The sequence below is a fragment of the Macrobrachium nipponense genome, chromosome 44, assembly GCF_015104395.2.
Source record: "Macrobrachium nipponense isolate FS-2020 chromosome 44, ASM1510439v2, whole genome shotgun sequence".
In the NCBI taxonomy this organism is placed as follows: Eukaryota; Metazoa; Arthropoda; class Malacostraca; order Decapoda; family Palaemonidae; genus Macrobrachium; species Macrobrachium nipponense.
In genome coordinates, this window is record NC_087221.1 from 18,554,132 (window position 1) to 18,576,484 (window position 22,353).

Here is a 22,353-nt window from a genome sequence, read left to right on the forward strand (position 1 = left end):
TCAGGGGTGATTCATATGACGAGTAACAAAGACAGATGGAAGTCTAGATTACTCGGCTGATCAAGGTAATTTAGTCACAGTGAAGGATTTTCTTCAGTGTTAACAGATTGACAAGAAGATAATATCTTGAAAACTAGGATCTGTAGATACTATTTACTATCTTAAAGACCAAAATGATATTCGATAGCTGGCTGATTAGAAAATCTAATTTATACAAGAGTAAGGAAAAATAAGTTGCAGTATATTCAACTTTTTTATACTAAAACAAAACACATGATATAAACAATCAATTTTATTTAGTGAAAAAACATTTTTATAAAACTGGTTATCGTTGAATCCACACTAATTAAAACTATGTATATAAAAACGACTAGAATAAAAAAAATACAGGACAGTTCTGAATGGATGTTTCCTGAAGTAGGAACTGCTGGAGCATTGATATGGGTCACGTGATACAGAAGTGATAAGAACAGGTTAATATCCACACTCAACCAAATACAACAAGCTGTGACCCGAATTGGAAATCTGACGATCATAGATATAGCAATAATCATTAGAGCATGTTCATCATCCAGGACACACGCATACATCCATAAACGTGGAGAGAGAGAGAGAGAGAGAGAGAGAGATTTTGATAGAGAGAGAGAGAGAGAGAGAGAGAGAGAGAGAGAGAGACTTGTCAAAAAATCTTTTTCTTTTTCTTCAGCATTAATGATAATAAACATCCTTTTTAGTCCTACGCGGGAAAAAATTGTACAAAAATACTAAAATATTAATTAGATAAAGTCTGTCTGGCTGTCCGTTTTAGTTTTCTGTAAAAGAAAACTATTTCTGTCTGTCTGCACTTTTTCCTGCCGCCCTCAGATCTTAAAAACTACTGAGGCTAGAGAGCTGAAAATTGTTATGATGATCATCCACTCTCCAATCATCAAACATACCAAATTCCAGCCCTCTAACCTCAGTAGGTTTGATTTATTTAAGGTTAAAGTTTACCTTACCATAATCGTGCCTCTGGCAACGGAACAACACAGTACGCACCGAAGAAACTTCGACATATGTTTTACTTGTTTTTACGTTTGCTATAATCATCACGAATTGTTTGTATCAGATTTAGTTTTTCCTCATGTATGACGAGCTGAAAGAGTCTTTGTCGCAATTAATTGCTAGTAACATCTATTTCCTGCGAGAATCCGCAGACAAAAATCACCAAAAGGAGACTTCATGGCTGCCATGAATTTCTGTTTAGTAATTCATTTAAAATTACAATCAAAAGACAAGTCGAAAATTGAAAGGAGCGCGCTGGTCTCCCGTTTTTTTTTTTTTTTTTTTTTCTTGAGGCCAGAAACCGGAACGGGGCAATGGATCATACTCGTGTCCTTGAGTGAGTCACGAAATCGTGTGTATCTGTCCACATATGGGTTGTTTCCAGCTACGACTTCTTCATTGCGTATTAATTACGTTACCAGTTGCCAGATGAAACACCTTCACGTATGTTATTTCTATAAAACAGATAAAATGCAACGTAATTTCGTCAACAATCAATAAGTAAAGAGAGACGTTCAAAAGAAGAGCCTTCTCGTTTCGAACACCAGCAACAAGCACAAAAGCAAATCGAAAGAACCTATCTGGCACTGTTGCTTCCATGCAACGTGATTCACGGAGCAACTGGACCACGTATTTCAACGCCGGTCGAGTGTGGCATGGCTCTGTCCCTCCCTCTCATACACATACAGTAGTCTGGGGTGTGCAGTTATACCGACTTTGCGATCGACACTTAGACTACCTTGACGCCGGGTAAACGCTTCCACTCCCGCCACGACGCTGAACGCCAGGAACTCTGCCCCTCTGCTCGTCTTCTCTGCTCCAGGTAAGTCTTCCAGGATTTTCTGGGGCTTTTGTCTAACTTTAAATCATTCGTCCACGGTTTCTTCATCGGTCACTCAGATACTCTCCATTTTAGTCGTAATTTGCAATTTTAACACGAGTATTTTTTTTTTATTAGTGACATCGTGCTTCTTTTGTAATGTTCGTTTTTATGACACTTACCCCATCTTGAAATTACATAAACTATGAATTCTGCGACAGGATTGACGAAAGTGACTGGTATCCAATGAATAATCACTTGTCGGAAATTCAGGCCTCTCGTAGCATATCATTAGAGGCCCCAGTGAAACTGCCAATGAGTAACACTTTTAAAGAGGAAAATCCAGAAACAAGGATTTCCAACTCACAGGAAGACACGTACACTTCCCACATGCAACCGAAAGAGCAAGCATGTATGTCAACTAAGCAGAAAATCGAAGTTACAAGACATTCACCTTCTACATAGGTTGCTAATGCCAATGCGGCAAAGCAGTGTACTATTAAAATCACTATCTCCGAGAGTAACCTTACTTGCAAGTATAGTTGATATACTTCTCAAACCAAAGTCGAAACGAACCATACGTAAAAAATGGTGGGGATAACATTCTAGGTGGTGGCAGAACTCGTGACATTGTTGACTGTCAACTTCAAACTAAAGAGAAAATGGCAGACAGAGGAAACAGGAAGATGCGCATTGGAAGGTAAACCTTCGGTACACGTGAAAATGTAGAGTTGGCCCGAGAAACAAATAGGACCAACATATCACGCTAAACTATGAGTACAAGCGAGGGATCAGATTCGGAACCTGCGAAGTGCTCTTTCAGATGATATGAACCAAAAGAGAAAATATAGACGAAGAATAGACAAGAGATACGAAGAGAAAAGACGGATGCATATTATGAGACGAAAGAAACAAGAGAAAAGTTAAACCCGACCAGTTTCCCCGCTGAGCAAAATATACTGACTGGAAAACACAGTTTATGATAAAAAGAGTTGCAAAAGGAACAGGATACTAATATAAATGTTAAAGACGGCATACACACTCTTCTATTGTGCATGTAATCTGATATTATTGGATCAGAAATAGACTTTCTGTAACTACCATCAATAATGGCAATGGGTATCACCAATCAGCATTTTTAGTAGCAGTCATTATAGTCATTAGCAGTAATAACACCACAACGGATGCCATAAAGTTTACCAAAAGTGCAATTATTGTCGCATATTCCTTCGAACCTTCTCAGCCGGACGTCATCTCAGGAAACGGGGCAAAAAATCAGTTCAGACGGACCAAGCTTACGCAGGCCTCTGGCCAGGCAAATTCCTGGATCGCCAAGCCTTTAGTGTGCACACGATACCTGTGCTGATCAATAGTGGGTCATTTATGAGAAGTGGTCCCGTCTCTCAGGTGGAACTGAGGAGTGCGTGGTGTGTGTACCTCGATATCCAAGGTTTGTGAGTATTGATATGTTGGCACTGAATCACGATGTATAACAGCCAGTTTCTTTCACGATTTGTTTCTTTATAGTCACACGTGTGAGTTTGAGTGTACATCTTACTAATACTCGCACACACACACATGTATATTCATTCTATTAATAGTTGAGCTAACCACCGCCAGGGAATGAAAACTGCCTTCTAGCGTGTCAGAAGAGCGTGTTCTGTCATGCCGTGCTAATTCACGTACGACTGGTGCCACCACCTGTTTGAGTATACATGGTTTTAATGACACAGGTCAATGGGCCAATAAACTAACAGTGTCACTGTATTGAATAGCGGATTTTCTTGTGAACGTTAAGGTATAATTAAATGTAATGAAATAGAGCAAACACATAAGGGACTATCTGTTCATGAGGCTGACGCGTGGTAGTGAGTGGTTATTTTCTGTTTGTTTCTTTCCCTAATTCTTGAATGGGTTGTAACAAACTAGCGTTAGAAATACTTGACCGCATGTTATCTCATAAAACTGTTGTTGATGAAATCAAACGGTACTACCCTTTTTCTCTCTTTACCGTAAGTTATTCAGTGCATAAATTGTAGCCACAGGTACTACATAGTACTAAAAGGCATATCACAAAAAGAGGCAATTATTCTCTTTTACTTTTTGCTTTTTTGTTTTTTTAGTAGATTTTGTAACCCTTTACCATTGCGATTAGCATAGTTACGCCAATGACACTATATACTGTGATTTACGATCTTGTTCGTTAATATCAAGAAACTATTGTTTGTTTGTATGGTGTTTTTACGTTGCATGGAACCAGTGGTTATTTCAAGATAGTATTACTCCAGTTACACAAGTATTCACTACTTCACGTATTGTTCCATAAACAGCAGGAAACTATCTTTCTCTTCTGCTTATAGTGACGACAATAACAACAAACCGATATATAAAAAAGTAAGATCCAGAACAAAATCAATTCACCGGAGTCCCGGAACAAAGTGAATTTTTAAGAAAAAAGCATAAATGTTTTTCCATAGTTCTCATATAATTCTGTTGACAAACAGTCAAGCAAACAGACAAGCAAACAGACAAGCCGAACTGATATTATAACATTTTTATTTAATGGAGATAATTTTCCATCAGAATAGTGACTTCTTTCATGCATTTTCCTAATGATTTTCGGTCTGGAGTATAAGAAAGCTATATATATATATATATATATATATATATATATATATATATATATATATATATATATATATATATATATATATATAATATATATATATACTATATATATAGCTTCCTTATACTCCAGACCGAAAAATCATTAGGAAAATGCATGAAAGAAGTCACTATTCTGATGGAAAATTATCTCCATTAAATAAAAATGTTATAATATCAGTTCGGCTTGTCTGTTTGCTTGTCTGTTTGCTTGACTGTTTATATATATATATATATATATATATATATATATATATTATATATATATAAACAGTCAATATATATATATATATATATATATATATATATATATATATATATATATGCATATATATGTACGTATACGTACACAGTATATCTGTAAAACATATACCTACATACTTGCATATCTGTATATACATAGATGTATAGTATAAAACAGGTACACAAAGCGCACTTATATGTCTGTGTATATATATACATACACACATATATATTCGCATATATATATATATATATATATATATATATATATATATATATGCGAGTATATATGTGTGTATGTATATATACAGACATATAAGTGCGTTTGTGTGTGTGTGTGTGAGCTTATGTGTTTGTATACACGTAATTTCAGAAAATTTCTATAGAAACTAGTTATACGTTTTTCTTGATTTCAGAGTTTTCTTGTAACCTTTACAACACGAAAATATTTTCCAACAAAATTTGGATGGCTGACATTAACTGAATTAACCGACTGAATATTCGTCGAAATTTACATTGTAATAACTTGTCAACAATGATTATAGAGTAGGAAGATTCACTTATTCCTAGGAAGGTGGGTAAAGACGATGAAGGCTAATTGAAATGTAGTGAGAAATAAAAAATGGACCGTATAAAATGATCGACTTTATTCGTTACTTGCGTCAATAAATGTGATATAACACTGACATACTGATTTGATATGCCTTCCTTTTTGACGTAAGAGGCCTACATCAAACAGCAGCGGGCTAATTAATCATTCCCTACTTTTCCAGCTATACACTTACACACGAGCAAAACTATCAATTGTGTTTTACGACCGTAATTATGATAGCCATCATCGAAAGTACTCTTAATTGCTGTCAGTTAATTACTGTACACCCGCGCAGAAGATAATGAAGATATGTGTCTTTCTTCCACTAAGAAGGTTTTTCAGAAGAGTGAACACTTTTTATAAGTATAACTCTTGTTTTTAGAGGGATTTCTTGTTCATTTTGTTTCTCTTAATCTTGCTGTTGTTTATGTGATACAATATTTCTTCATCATCACAAAAAAAGAACAAATTCATAACTTTGTCTTCGCTTTTGATCATTATTCCTAATTGGCGAGGGAGAATAATACTCAAATACTGATTGCATAGTTTTTTCTTCGGTTTCTTTGTTTCGGTCTAAGATAAACGGTGCGAGGTACCAAGAATGCTAAACAGGCAACTGATGTTATGTCACTGATAGCATTCATGCTACTATACTAATAGCATGGTTATACCGAAACAATTATCCCTCACACACATACACACAGCCACGCCCAGTAATTTCTAGAAAAAGTAATCGCTCTCTTCAGTACTAAGGAGACTGGCTTCTTGTGCATGTGTTGTGTGTCTGTGCTCGCGAGTTTGTCTTTAACATGTATGTATGTGCTATTAATAACATGGCAAAATGTAGATAAAATAATGTATTCAGATTAGCAGATAGGAAATTTCGAAGCACCACATTTCATGTTCACACACCAATGTACACACATATATACGTATGTACATATATATATATATATATATTATATATATATAATATATATATATATATTTCGTAGAAGCCTGGTATGATCCTCTGGACTCGACCTACCAACCAAGACTCGTCAATACAATTTGCAGTCGTGAAATAACACTCACTGCAAAACGACTGCGCAGTGACTATAATGTTGAAGCTGTCAACTAGATTACCGTTTGTTTCCATAGGCCTTTTGTTTTAAAGTAATTAGAATTTTGTTATGATTAAATAAATAAAAGCGGAAAAGAGGTTCAACTAAAAAAATTTTGGCACATATTTGTTTGACGTAAATTGATGATTTTTTCTAAAGATTCTACCTTTATTAAATTATTCCTTGCCGCTGAGTTTACATTGGTAACGAGCATGGAAATTTATTAATAGATTGGCTGATAATTAATTTTTTCCCTTTCCTTTGCTGCAAAAAGGAAGACAGTAAATTTCATTTTGAAGTTTGGCATCTATTCACAAATTTTTGAAAGCAAAAAATTCCATTCACTGTTATATTTTGTTTTTTACCGTTTTCATATTAATGTTTAAAGTAAGATTTTCTCGTAATTGCTTTATAATGTGTAGTGGTCTACCCGTAAACTTTTACACATTATTCTGTATTCATTTTCAGTATGGAATTAATAAAAAAAAAAAAAAAAAAAAAAAGAGAGAGAACTTCAGAACGTCCACGAATAAACGCCACATTGTATTTATTGATTAATGGTTCTTCCGGTTATTTTTGCATTTAAGGGAAAAATAACTGCCAAAATAAACTGAATAACTATTAATCAATAATTAGAAAGATAAATTGTATTTTGCAATGTGGCGTTTATTCGTAGACTCTCTGAAGTTAAAATATTTTGGTTAATATACTTCCATGCTGCTGGGGAGCTCGGCAGCCTTGGAGACGTGTATTTAGGCCTAACTGATGTTTACGCCAAACTTGACTGTTTAGTTCCATCTCTTAATTAGAAAATCACTGGTCTTTTTTTTCACAGACTTCAAATTAAAAACAGACAGAAGATAGAAGTAAGGATAGATATCCGATATCTGAAGGTAGCAGGGTTATATATATATATGTATATATATATATATATATATATATATATATATATATATATTCTATAATATATATATTATTTATATACATCGAGCTACAATGTCCTTAATATCTAATTCGCTCTACCTCGGAATTAATATATGTCCTATTATGCTTAACCGAAGGCGGAATTTTTTTTTACACGATAATAGATTTGCCTGGCCCCAGGCGCGAACCTAAGAAGCCATTCAAATCCAGGACGTCAGTGGAAGCATTTACCTACCCCACCACCTCTCGCGGTGGTGGGGTAGGTAAAAGCTTCCACTGACGTCCTGGATTTGAATGGCTTTATTAAGGTTCGCGCCTGGGACCAGGCAAATCTATTATCGTGAAAAAAATTACCCTTCGGTTAAGCATATATGAAAATATATTAATTCCGAGGTAGAGCGAATTAGATATTAAAAGACATTGTAGCTCGATGTATGTATATGAATCACGGTAATGTGAATGACATATATATATATATATATATATATATATATTATATATTATAATATATATATATATACTATATGTTTTCCGTTTGTTTTGCATATGCGGAGCGCGAGTTGTCTTTATTTAGTTTATTTATATTATCAGGCACAGATAAAATTGCATTAAAGTTGGCAGACTCATAAACCAGAATTACTGGCTATTCTTAATGCGTAGCCTATATATTTTAAACTTAGTTAATTCAATGTATGTTCTCTGGACAGAAAAGAAATCGTCTGATTTACACTTCCCGTTTAGCTTCATTGTTATTGACATGCACAAGTGGACTATGTTGATGTTTGATAATTAAATAAAGGAGTAAATGTTTAATAAGGTAAAATAATTAAGTTAAACCTGATGTAAAACAACTTTTTATCTTTCTTGGCTGAAGCCGGCTGCGTATTGTTCAATCCTCCCGTTTCTTTTAGTCAATAGATTTATTTCGTAATTCTCAGATCAAAGAAAATAATACAAATGACGAGAAAAAAGTTCTCATTTTTGTTATTTGGTGAACATGACGAGTATCTATCAGCATCCGGTGTACAAGCGCAAAAATATCTTTTAAATGTACGCTGGAATGCATAATAACATCTTTATTTTTGTAAATCATCTGCAACGAACTTTTGAAAAGCTTTACGAAGTCTCTCCTCCACATTCGAACACAGTCGTATTTCAAGGAAAAAATGTATATCTTAGTCTTACCAGACCACTTGAGTTGATTAACAGCTCTCCTAGGGCTGGCCCGAATGACTAGATATTTTTACCTGGCTAGGAACCAATTGGTCATCTAGCAACGGGACCTACAGCTTATTGTGAGATCCGAACCACATTATATCGAAAATTAATTTCTATCACTAGAAATAAATTCCTCCGTTTCCGCGTTGGCAGAGCCGAGAATCGAACTCCGGACCACCGGATTGGCAGCCGAGCGCGAAAAACACTCGTCCAACGAGGAACTAGATAAAGTATAAAAATCTATAGTTGGAACTGGAAAAAGAGCCCCACAGCTTTATTGAGAAGTAGCACGGAGACGTTGGACCACCGGATTGGTGGCCAGGTGCGAAAACCACTCGTCCAACGGGGAACTAAAATGTTTTCCAAGGACTAAAACGTATTCCAAGGAAAATTCTGAAGAAACCATCACCAGAACATTCCGGAACGGAATTAAATTCAATTATGGCGATCTTCCTTAATGAAGTGACATATTTGAATATCCGCGTTGACTCTACGGCTCTTAATCACGTTAATCACTTCGCCTAATTAGTCATTACGACGTCATTGTCTTATCTGACAGGACGCGGCAGACTACCTCTCCTCTCCGACGTTCATTCTCTTTTTTTCTTTTTTCTTTAATTTTTTTGGACATTTTTCCGCTCATATTCATAAATGCTTAAATTTTCAATGCTGGTTGCTATATAGTTAACAGATAATTAACTTATGCGCTATAGCTCACACACACGCACACACACACACACTCATGCATGTATACGTATATGTGTATAAAATATATACATATAGATATCTATATATAAGTATGTACTTAAAGGATATATATATTACTATATATATTACTATATATTATATATAATTTAATATCTATATATATATATATTATATATATATATATATATATATATATATATATATATGAAGTTTTATTTTTGCTACAGCAGTGTGGGTTTGATCCTCTTAGAAATGACTTATTCATCAAAAAAGGAGTAAAAATCTGGAATACATTCGATGTGTGATTCAAATGGTTTACGTTTAGTTGTTCTACCATTCAACATTGAATGTCTTCTAGGCCTGTGTAATGTTCTTACGAGACAATATAAAAAATGTAGTTTTTTAAGACAGTAAACTAACAGGAGATATGGATCTTCCATCCAAACTTTTAGTATTCGTTGCATACTCAACTTAATTTATAATAACGAATGAAGAACTCCAGTGAATTTAGTTGTTAGTAATTGAGTTGAAGAAGGTTCTAGTTATGATGGTATTTCTCATCGTCATATATTCAATTAAATGAAAAAACAATATTTGTGCACATAAGCTACGGTTAAAGCCACTTTAACTGAAAGATAAATGAAGCCTTCTCATGAAAATATTAACACGTGATTCCGAATATTTATCTCCGGGTAAGTATAGAAATCGTTGTATTTTCTTGCTCAATCTGCTACAGTTTGACTAATTAACAAATACTTGGTGTCGTTTCTGTTATTATCATTTTTATGAAAAGCTATTTCGTGTTTCTGTTTATCCGTTTATTCATTGGTTCCTTTTTCAGGTACAAGATGAAAAGCCTCCTACTCACAACGGCGTTGGTGTTAATCGCTTTGGTGTCTCTGAGTAAGTAGTCAGGATTATTATTCTTTAAAAGCACATTTCATTCGTTATTTTAGGGAGGTCGAAAAGTCTTCACACACACAGAAAGAGAAAGAGAGAGAGAACCTAATACCTAAAACTCTCATTTGTAGGTCCAGATGTTTCGAACACCCTGTACATTAGTAACCTACATATAATGGCAGAACCAAGGTATATAGAATAAGCGAGTCCATTCTATATACCTTGGGAAGAACAAAACAGCCCATTGTAAGGAAGCGTATAGGTTATGCTGAATGACAAGAGAATTCCATATAAGATGCATCAAGAAGGATGGAGAAGTGGATAAGTAAAATACCTCTGTGGTAATGACGTGTTATTTCTCGCTTGAATTCCTTTTTCATTCAACATCAGCGTGTACTGAGAAGTAGGATGAGACTGAGGGAAGGTCACGGCTCAACAAGCCTTATTACTGAATTGCAGGAAGAGAAAAGTAAAAAGTATAAAATGAAAGCTTACAGAAACATTTGTTGAGCATAGTTACTTATCTATGCATATATATATATATAATATATATAGAATATATATACTATATATATATATATATATATATATATATATATATATATATATATATATATATATATATATATATATATATATATATATATGTATATATAAATAAAGGTTTTTTTGCCAGTAAAGGGTCCGAACAGGACCGAAAGTACTCGGCTATCTCGCTTTTTCATTTTTTCCTTCGTGGCAAAAAAAACTTTATTTATACATAGCATCACGTTTTATATACTTCGCGACAAGTTATTCATATAAATATATATATATATATATATATATATATATATAAATATATATATATATACATATATATATATATATATATATATATATATATATATATATATTACATACAAAGATCATCCATTTCACTGATACTTAACAAATCTTAAGAAAATTTCGCAACCATGCTCTACACAAATATATATATATATATATATATATATATATATATATATATATATATATATATATATGTGTGTGTGTGTGTGTGTGTGTGTGTGTGTGTGTGTGTGTCCATAGATGTGAATAGTTAAAACTATACACTCATCCTTATAAGTTTGATTTTAACCAGAAAATGCAAGTGCACAGGGAATTCGCTGTATGTCTATTAAAAATTAATAGAAGAAATGAAACCTTAAATGCATAATACAAATATCTTTTCCGATGTCAGGTCAAGCACCTTTGCTGTTCCTCTGTTGTGGACTGGGCTCGAATCCTTTGGCTAAGTAACGACAAGCACTTGTTCCCAAATTTAAATTCTAAATTCACCTTTCCCCAGTTGATTTTATATCCTTTAAGTCTCATGTTACACAAACAATCTATTATGTATGAATTTATACAAAATTTTGATTATGCAAAATAATGAACGTTATTTTCCTCAACACTGGTAAGGAATAAACTCAAACTTGAAAATAATGCAATAAAGACAAATTCTGCCCGGCCAGTCATTCTTGAAAAGATTGTTTTTCTAATCAAGGTTTTCCGTCAATCCTCATCGATACTTTATTGACAAAATCACATATCTGACGTCTATGACCATCACGTTGCAACGTCGATTCGCTCGATTAAACCAATAAATCAACCATTCACTCAACTAGCATTCATAATTTGTCCATCTATCTGATAATGAATTAGCAATTGTAACTTCGTATTGTATTTATTTTTCGTTTATTGCAGGCAAGGCAGACAGGAGGTGCTACAACTGCACGGGGGACTGCGTCAGCGAGGACCTCTGCGATGGGTCCTGCATGACCATAACTCACGAACTAGGTGAGTCGAAAGGAGGGAACGTTGTCCTCCCAGAATGATGGGTGATGGGAGGTAAATGGCTCCATTGTTATCTGGGTAATTACGTGAGTAAACAAGGGAGACAAATTGCATTGAGACTTATGCCTCGGTATCTGTATGCAAACCCAAACACACAAACATACGCGCACAAAAGAAGATATACATGTGCATCTATACCCAATTAACACGTATATTCATGCGTTACTTAATGTGGCATTCGTTCCATCTATTATCATTATTATTATTATTATCATTACTACTACTACTACTACTACTACTATACTACTATACTACACTTACTACTATAATACTGCTACTACTACTATTATTTATTATTATTATTATTATTTTATTATTATTATTAGATTATTATTATTATTATTTATTATTTGCAAATGCTGTTAAAAAAAGAATGGCAGAATTAAGCGAGTTGATTTTATATTTTGTAATGAAAATAGAAAAAATAATATATTAAAATCAACTCGCTTAATTCTGCCATTTTTTTAACAGTATTATTATTATTATTATTATTATTATTATTATTATTATTATTATTATTATTTATTATTATTCATTATTATTATTATTATTATTATTATTATTATTATCAACTAAAGCTCCAACCGAATTTGGAAAAAGCAGAATCCCATAAACGAATGGCTCCAATATGGAGATGAGCGTTTTACGATAAAATAAATAGTACTGTTAAAGAGAAATGGTAAGGATTAACAAAAAGGAGAGCAAAGAAAGCTGGTAAACATAACAAAGATACTACATTATGTTATATCACCGCTGCTATGACTATCAAAGTTTCTTGAAAACATTTAATAGTAATTTAAATAAGTCTGACACCTGTTCCTGAAATACAAAACGTATGCAATATCTTTTATTAAAGAGCTGGGAGCCTTCTGGTAGTCATGAAAAGTATAAGACAACGGGTGTCGTAATTCTATATTTCTATGAATTTTTTTAATGCGAAATTAAACAGATTGCATTCTTTTCCCTACCTTAGCAAAGTGCACTACTATCTTTAGAGATTATAGTTCTGGTTCGAATGGAAAAATCAAAGACAAATGTAAAAATTACCAGCGAAATTTTCAGTATTTGACAGTTAGATTTAGTTACGAAAATATTAAGTTGGATTTTGTTTATCCGCTATTGTCATTTATTATTATCAAAAGGCAATACTACTCCTTCTTGATTTGAACTGCCGACCTGTGAGGTAACACGCCAGATGTTTAATTGGTCAGCGGCTACCCAAAGAGACGGTTTGTGTTAGCACCTGTATCAGAAGGATGACCGCCTGCTTAAATTAATAATAATAATAATAATATAATACAATAGCTGTTTAAACGGCGGCATTTAATTTATATAGAATCTTCTCAATTCTTCTTATTATCTTTTTCTCGTCAGCATGTAGCTGGTGTATTAAGTTTCCTAAGGACATGTAAAGATTTTCATTTGTCTTAGGTTTATTCCTCTAACGTGTCGACAGCGCACAGGCAGTCATCTATGAGAGTTTACAGTACAGTGAATTAAGATACGTTTTACAAGTATTTATAGCCTCAGGGGGAGATTTCGTTACCATCCAACGACCAATTAAAATCCGTTCCCACCGACCCGCCCACCGATTGTACACGACCTTGCATGCTATAAATACTTGTAAAAACGTATCTTAATTCACTGTACTGTAAACTCTCATAGATGACTGCCCCTGTCGCTGTCGACACGTTAGAGGAATAAACCTAAGACAAATGAAAATGTTTACATGTCCTTAGGAAACTTAATACACCAGCCACATGCTGACGAGAAAAAGATAATAAGAAGAATTGAGAAGATTCTATATAAATTAAATGCCGTTGAAACAGCTATTGTATTCAATGCTACTGCCCTCAGAGAAGGCCTCCTTCCTAATAATAATAATAATAATAATAATGTTCATGGACGACATCAAGCTGTATGGTAAGAGCATCAAGGAAATAGATACCCTAATCCAAACTGTTAGGATTGTATCTGGGGACATCAGGATGGAGTTTGGAATAGAAAAATGCGCCTTAGTCAACATACAAAAAGGCAAAGTAACGAGAACTGAAGGGTTAAAGCTACCAGATGGGAGCAACATCAAACACATAGATGAGACAGGATACAAATACCTGGGAATAATGGAAGGAGGAGATATAAAACACCAAGAGATGAAGGACACGATCAGGAAAGAATATATGCAGAGACTCAAGGCGATACTCAACTCAAAACTCAACGCCGGAAATATGATAAAAGCCATAAACACATGGGCAGTGCCAGTAATCAGATACAGCGCAGGAATAGTGGAATGGACGAAGGCAGAACTCCGCAGCATAGATAAAAAAACCAGGAAACATATGACAATACACAAAGCACTACACCCAAGAGCAAATACGGACAGACTATACATAACACGAAACGAAGGAGGGAGAGGACTACTAAGTATAGAGGACTGCGTCAACACGAGAACAGAGCACTGGGGGAATATCTGAAAACCAGTGAAGACGAGTGGCTAAAGAGTGCATGGGAAGAAGGACTAATAAAAGTAGACGAAGACCCACAAATATACAGAGACAGGAGAATGACAGACAGAACAGAGGACTGGCACAATAAACCAATGCACGAACAATACATGAGACAGACTAAAGAACTAGCCAGTGATGACACATGGCAATGGCTACAGAGGGGAGAGCTAAAGAAGGAAACTGAAGGAATGATAACAGCGGCACAAGATCAGGCCCTAAGAACCAGATATTTTCAAAGAACGATAGACGGAAATAACATCTCTCCCATATGTAGGAAGTGCAATACGAAAAATGAAACCATAAACCACATAGCAAGCGAATGCCCGGCACTTGCACAGAACCAGTACAAAAAGAGACATGATTCAGTGGCAAAAGCCCTCCAATGGAGCCTGTGCAAGAAACATCAGCTACCTTGCAGTAATAAGCGGTACGAGCACCAACCTGAGGGAGTGATAGAAAACGATCAAGCAAAGATCCTCTGGGACTATGGTATCAGAACGGATAGGGTGATACGTGCAAACAGACCAGACGTGACGTTGATTGACAAAGTCAAGAAGAAAGTATCACTCATTGATGTCGCAATACCATGGGACACCAGAGTTGAAGAGAAAGAGAGGGAAAAAATGGATAATTATCAAGATCTGAAAATAGAAATAAGAAGGATATGGGATATGCCAGTGGAAATCGTACCCATAATCATAGGAGCATTAGGCACGATCCCCAGATCCCTGAAAAGGAATCTAGAAAAACTAGACGCTGAAGTAGCTCCAGGACTCATGCAGAAGAGTGTGATCCTAGAAACGGCGCACATAGTGAGAAAAGTGATGGACTCCTAAGGAAGCAGGATGCAACCCGGAACCCCACACTATAAATACCACCCAGTCGAATTGGAGGACTGTGATAGAGCAAACAAAAAAAAAAAAAAAAAAATAATAATAATAATAATAATATATAATAAATAATATTCGTTATTATTTTTTTTTTTTTTTTTTGCTCTATCACAGTCCTCCAATTCGACTGGGTGGTATTTATAGTGTGGGGTTCCGGGTTGCATCCTGCTTCCTTAGGGAGTCCCATCACTTTTCTTACTATGTGCGCCGTTTCTAGGATCACACTCTTCCTGCATGAGTCCTGGAGCTACTTCAGCGTCTAGTTTTTCTAGATTCCTTTTCAGGGATCTTGGGATCGTGCCTAGTGCTCCTATGATTATGGGTACGATTTCTACTGGCATATCCCATATCCTTTCTATTTCTATTTTCAGATCTTGATAATTATCCATTTTTTTCCTCTCTTTCTCTTCAACTCTGGTGTCCCATGGTATTGCGACATCAATGAGTGATACTTTCTTCTTGACTTTGTCAATCAACGTCACGTCTGGTCTGTTGCACGTATCACCCTATCCGTTCTGATACCATAGTCCAGAGATCTTTGCGTGATCATTTTCTATCACTCCCTCAGGTTGGTGCTCGTACCACTTATTACTGCAAGGTAGCTGATGTTTCTTGCACAGGCTCCATTGGAGGGCTTTTGCCACTGAATCATGTCTCTTTTTGTACTGGTTCTGTGCAAGTGCCGGGCATTCGCTTGGCTATGTGGTTTATGGTTTCATTTTTCGTATTGCACTTCCTACATATTGGGGAGAGATGTTATTTCCGTCTATCGTTTCTTTGAAAATATCTGGTTCTTAGGGCCTGATCTTGTGCCGCTGTTTATCATTCCTTCAGTTTCCTTCTTTAGCTCTCTCTGTAGCCATTGCCATGTGTCATCACTGGCAAGTTCTTTAGTCTGTCTCATGTATTGTCCGTGCATTGGTTTGTTGTGCCAGTCCTCTGTTCTGTCTGTCATTCTCCTGTCTCTGTATATTTGTGGGTCTTCGTCTACTTTTATTAGTCCTTCTTCCCATGCACTTTTTAGCCACTCGTCTTCACTGGTTTTCAGATATTGCCCCAGTGCTCTGTTCTCGATGTTGACGCAGTCCTCTATACTTAGTAGTCCTCTCCCTCCTTCGTTTCGTGTTATGTATAGTCTGTCCGTATTTGCTCTTGGGTGTAGTGCTTTGTGTATTGTCATATGTTTCCTGGTTTTCTGATCTATGCTGCGGAGTTCTGCCTTCGTCCATTTCACTATTCCTGCGCTGTATCTGATTATTGGCACTGCCCATGTGTTTATGGCTTTTATCATATTTCCGGCGTTGAGTTTTGACTTGAGTATCGCCTTGAGTCTCTGCATATATTCTTTCCTGATCGTGTCCTTCATCTCTTGGTGTTTTATATCCCCTCCTTCCATTATTCCCAGGTATTTGTATCCTGTCTCATCTATGTGTTTGATGTTGCTCCCATCTGGTAGCTTTATCCCTTCAGTTCTCGTTACTTTGCCTTTTTGTATGTTGACTAAGGCGCATTTTTCTATTCCAAACTCCATCCTGATGTCCCAAGATACAATCCTTACAGTCTGGATTAGGGTATCTATTTCCTTGATGCTCTTACCGTACAGCTTGATGTCGTCCATGAACATCAGATGGTTGATTCTGTTGCCTCTTTTCTTGAGTTGGTACCCGGCATCCATCTTCTGTAGTACTTTTGTCGTTGGAATCAGGGCTACTACGAAGGGTAGTGGGGACAGTGAGTCGCCCTGGAAGATCCCTCTCCCTGATATTACCTCTGCTAGTCTTATTCCAGAGCTTGTAAGTATTGTATTCCAGTTGCGCATTGTATTTTTGAGGAAGCTGATGGTGTTTTCCTCTGCCCCATATATTTTCAGCCATTCTATTAGCCATGTGTGTGGTATCATGGCTTTCTTATAGTCTATCCATGCCATGCTTAGGTTGGTTTTCCTTCTCCTACTGTTCTTCATTACCATTTTGTCTATCAGGAGCTGGTCTTTTGTGCCCCTACACTTCCTTCTGCAGCCTTTCTGTTGGTGGGGGATGGTGTTTGTCTCCTCTAGGTAGTTGTATAGCCTTTTACTGATGATACCTGTTAGTAACTTCCACATTATTGGTAGGCAGGTTATTATTATTTATTATTTTATTATTATTATTATTATTTCTATTATTATTATTATTATTATTATTATTATTATTCATAAAGGCCAAATCTTTCTATATTTACTAGGTTTAGTGATTGTTTATGTCAGGCTGAGTCGAATAGCTATCTAGTTATTATCAGACGATAACCCGTTTGATCTACTCAGGATGACCTGGGACGAGGATCCGCCATCATAAATCATTAAAGAACTAATATTATGATTGCTTTATCAAATGACTTCAGTTCATTCGCGAGTGAGTTAGATGTCATAAAACATTAAGAATGTTCGACTATCATAATGGAAACATTGCAAAAAGAATGACACAAAAAGTATATCAAGAATATTTGACAGAAATTAAATTCTGACTTTATGGAGAAACAAAATTATATTTGGGCAAGAGAGGAAAAATGAATATAATAGACAACACTACATTACTCGTTATCGTCTAAACAGAACGAAGCATTTCGAAACTGAGTGTGACGACGATGTGTATTCCTCTTGCGATGGACTCACACCAATGGAAGATTAATAACGTTTAGAGGTATTCCGCATCAAAGCCACCGACATGAATTTTCGTTCCATTGATTAAACACGTATTTAGACCGTTACTCTTACTGTCCATGATCTTAGAAAACGTGAGTTACTTTTGCATTCCTTGGCACATTTTCAATAGCGTTGGTACTGTGTGATATTTCAGTGCTCGTTACGAAGTCGATGTTTCAGTCTCTCTCCTTCGTTTACGCCATCCTTATAAGTAAAAATATATTTCAGGAGAAGGCAATAATTTTAAATTATTATTATATTAATTGTGAAAAACGTTGATGTTTTAATTGCAATATGAGTATCCAGAGAGGTTAAAGTAAACAATAGTGTGCAAGATGGTTTTTAAAGAATCACAGATAAATGACAAAAGAGTGCAACATTCAAGAGACTTCATAAAATACACCAGTAAACATAAGAATGAATAAATGATAAAAAAAAATACATAAATAAAACGGGAACCTTAGAAGAGGCGAGTCCGCACCTCGTCCTAGAGCGATATGACAAAGGGTCGAAAGTGTCAAGGAGACGTGTCATGGAAAAGTTGTCTGGAGCCAGTGATGTGTCAGTCACAGGTCTCAGGCGTCCGTCATCGGGTGAAGGGCCTTTCGTTAGGAGTTTCAGCGCGTAAAATCTTACGGTATATATTTTCGAAAGTCATAAGACCTTGAAGTCTTCATCTTGATCGAGGATGTACGCGAGAAACCAGGATCGGTCTTTGTTGATATACGTACATCACTCACATGCACATGCATACACACACATACACACACACACACAACACACAACACATATATATATATATATATATATATATATATGTATATATATATATATATATATATATATATATATATCTATATATATATATATATATATATATATATATATATAATACCTGTACTGTGTTTCTCTTTGTTCTGGTCAATCTTGCCTTAAGTAAAGGGTCGTTAAGACCGAAAGATCTCGGTAGTTCTCGTGTGTTTTCATTTTCCTCCGTGGCATTACCATTATACATACATACGTATACACACATATATATATATATATATATATATATATATATATATATATATGTGTGTGTGTGTGTGTGTGTGTGTGTGTGTGTGTGTGTGTTTGTGTGAAAGGCTAAGGATCCTCCTTACAGGAGAGTCCTCACAAAAATACGGGAAATGTAGAAAAAGTGTTTAAGTACTTATCGACTCAAATCCAAAGTCTCATCCTCATGTGTGAACTGAGGCTAATGCTGTATCTTTCAGAATATGTATTACAGTAAACTCCAGATGTCATATAAAAATGACAAAATTATAAAGGATTTTAGATATGCATTACTAGCTCTTCGTGTACAGTAAGAGGATGATTATTCTGGGCAATGCCTCTTGGTGATCAGCAGAATATCACGGCATGTTATGACTTTCCCAATGGCTTCCACTTACAGTAATAAATTTGTAATCCAACCAAAATCCTTGATGACTGTACCCAAGGAGATACGGCTGATTCATACAATGATAATTCAAGGACCCAGAGAGCCATATTCCTTGAACTGTCGTGGTCATGAATTTTGGGTAGGATTAACAGCAGTAGCCAGTAATCCCTCCACTGCCAAATATTTTGAGTAGGAGTAAGAGGAGTAGCCGGTTTCTGTTTAATGGAGGATTCTGTTGGAAAGGGTTTGGATAAGACGGATAAGACTTATGGGATGCTCCAATTCATTCTTATTTCTTAGTTAATGGATATCATGATCGTAGTCATTATGCGTATTTTGACGAACCTTGAGTGGGATATTTTCACATAATTAAATTTTAGGGGAAAATTTGTCCAAGGTTAAAAGTAGATCAATCATTAAATTTTGGGGGAAATTTGTCGAAGGTTAAAAGATCAACTCCAATTAAAATTTTGGGGGAAAGGGGGGTTTGTCCAATCAACTTCCAATTTAATTTTGGGGGAAATTTGTCGAAGGTTAAAAGTAGATCAATCATTAAATTTTGGGGGAAATTTGTCCAAGTTAAAAGTAGATCAATCATTAAATTTTGGGGGGAAATTTGTCCAAGTTAAAAGTAGATCAATCATTAAATTTTGGGGGGAAATTTGTCCAAGTTAAAAGAAGATCAATCATTAAATTTTGGGGGGAAAATTTGTCCAAGTTAAAAGTAGATCAATCATTAAATATTGGGGGGAAATTTTTCCAAGGTTAAAAGAGGATCAATCATTAAATTTTGGGGGAAAATTTGTCCAAGGTTAAAAGTAGATCAATCATTAAATTTTGGGGGAAAATTTGTCCAAAGTTAAAAGTGGATCAATCATTAAATTTTGGGGGAAAATTTGTCCAAGGTTAAAAGTAGATAAGTCATTAAATTTTGGGGGAAAATTTGTCCAAAGTTAAAAGTAGATCAGTCATTAAATTTTGGGGGAAAATTTGTCCAAGGTTAAAAGTAGATAAGTCATTAAATTTTGGGGGAAAATTTGTCCAAAGTTAAAAGTGGATCAATCATTAAATTTTGGGGGGAAATTTGTCCAAGGTTAAAAGTAGATCAGTCATTAAATTTTGGGGGAAAATTTGTCCAAGGTTAAAAGTAGATCAGTCATTAAATTTTGGGGGAAAATTTGTCCAAGGTTAAAAGTAGATCAATCATTAATTTTTGAGGGAAAATTTGTCGAAGATTAAAAGTAGATCAGTCATTAAATTTTGAGGGAAAATTTGTCGAAGGTTAAAAGTAGATCAATCATTAAATTTTGGGGGGAAATTTGTCGAAGGTTAAAAGTAGATCAATCATTAAATTTTGGGGGAAAATTTGTCGAAGGTTAAAAGTAGATCAATCATTAAATTTTTGGGGAAAATTTGTCGAAGGTTAAAAGTAGATCAATCATTAAATTTTGGGGGAAAATTTGTCGAAGGTTAAAAGTAGATCAATCATTAAATTTTGGGGGAAAATTTGTCGAAGGTTAAAAGTAGATCAACCAATCAAGGTCAGAGACTCGACGATTAATTAATCTATGAAATTTAGTCTGTCAAATCAAGCGCTGGAAGTTTGTGGCCATTTTGGAGATAAGACACTAAAACGAGATCACTGGATAGGTTCGACTGAAATATAAAGAGACCCCGAAAACAATTGCGAGTGTCAGCGCCTCAGCGGCGTGGTTTGTATGGTATTAGCGTCCCACCTCGGTGGTCGCGGGTTCGATCCTCGGCCATTCCATTGAGGAGTGAGAGATGTGTATTTCTGGTGATAGAAGTTCACTCTCGACGTGGTTCGGAAGCCACGTAAAGCTGTTGGTCCCGTTGCTGAATAACCACTGGTTCCATGCAACGTAAAAGCACCATACAAACAAACAAACAAACAAAGAAAACAGTAGAGATGTTGTACAAGGACCTCACGGTGGAAATAGGAGGAAACTTTACAGTTCTACTAAGAAGTAACAGAGGTATTGGACAGTAAGACTGACTAAAGGAAGAGAGAGAGGAGGTAAAGTAAAAGGCTAAAATGGGTGTGCAGATAAAGGGGGGAGGAACTCTGCAAACATCCTTTAATAGTGTCTGCAATACTTTACTTGAGGCACACTGCCAGCACTACCCTACTGCTAGGATCAGGTTGAGAGGATCACGAAGAAATTTACGTCTGGGTTTTGATAAACGATAAACATTAGAGAGAACATTTATGATGTTGTCTTAGAAATGAATAACTTTTGTATGTTATCAGTTGAAGGTTAAAGATAAGATACTTAGATTTTGAATTAAAGGAATCTGGTTGCTGCATAGCTGATTTCTTATTAGTGGAACCTCATTTTATATTGGAAAATTATAATGAGAGTTCCCCATGAATTGATAGCACAATAGACTAACCTTTATAAATACTACCTCTTTTACCTCTTTGTGGAATCTTTTCCATGATCATGAACCGCGACGTCAATATCCTAATGATTATTTTTAACCTTGTGTGACCTTTCAAGCTCAAGGGTCATGCTCACAACTTTGTGGGCTAAAGTTCTCAATTACCAGTTGGATATTCATGATATACTTTTCATGTTGGCAAATAATTAGAGCAACTCCCCAATAGGTAAGCTTACTAGGCTGACATTGACAAACGAAAGCTTAATGACAAGTTCATAATTTTTAATTCATTTAATACATTTAATAATTCTTATTTTATTTAATAAATTTGATCATTTTTATTTTATTTGATAATA

At 35.3% G+C, this 22,353-nt stretch overlaps 1 protein-coding gene across 1 annotated transcript in view; it reads left to right on the forward strand.

Annotated features, from left to right (window-relative positions):
- Positions 1 to 1,490: 1,490 nt before the first annotated feature.
- Positions 1,491 to 22,353, forward strand: part of LOC135203834 (uncharacterized) — a 22,989-nt gene continuing 2,126 nt past the window's right edge. The window contains exons 1-3 of the mRNA XM_064233801.1: positions 1,491 to 1,867; positions 10,158 to 10,219; positions 11,945 to 12,037. Of these exons, the coding sequence (XP_064089871.1) occupies positions 10,165 to 10,219; positions 11,945 to 12,037 (148 nt within the window). The 5' untranslated portion in view covers positions 1,491 to 1,867; positions 10,158 to 10,164. The remainder of the gene's footprint in view (positions 1,868 to 10,157; positions 10,220 to 11,944; positions 12,038 to 22,353) is intronic.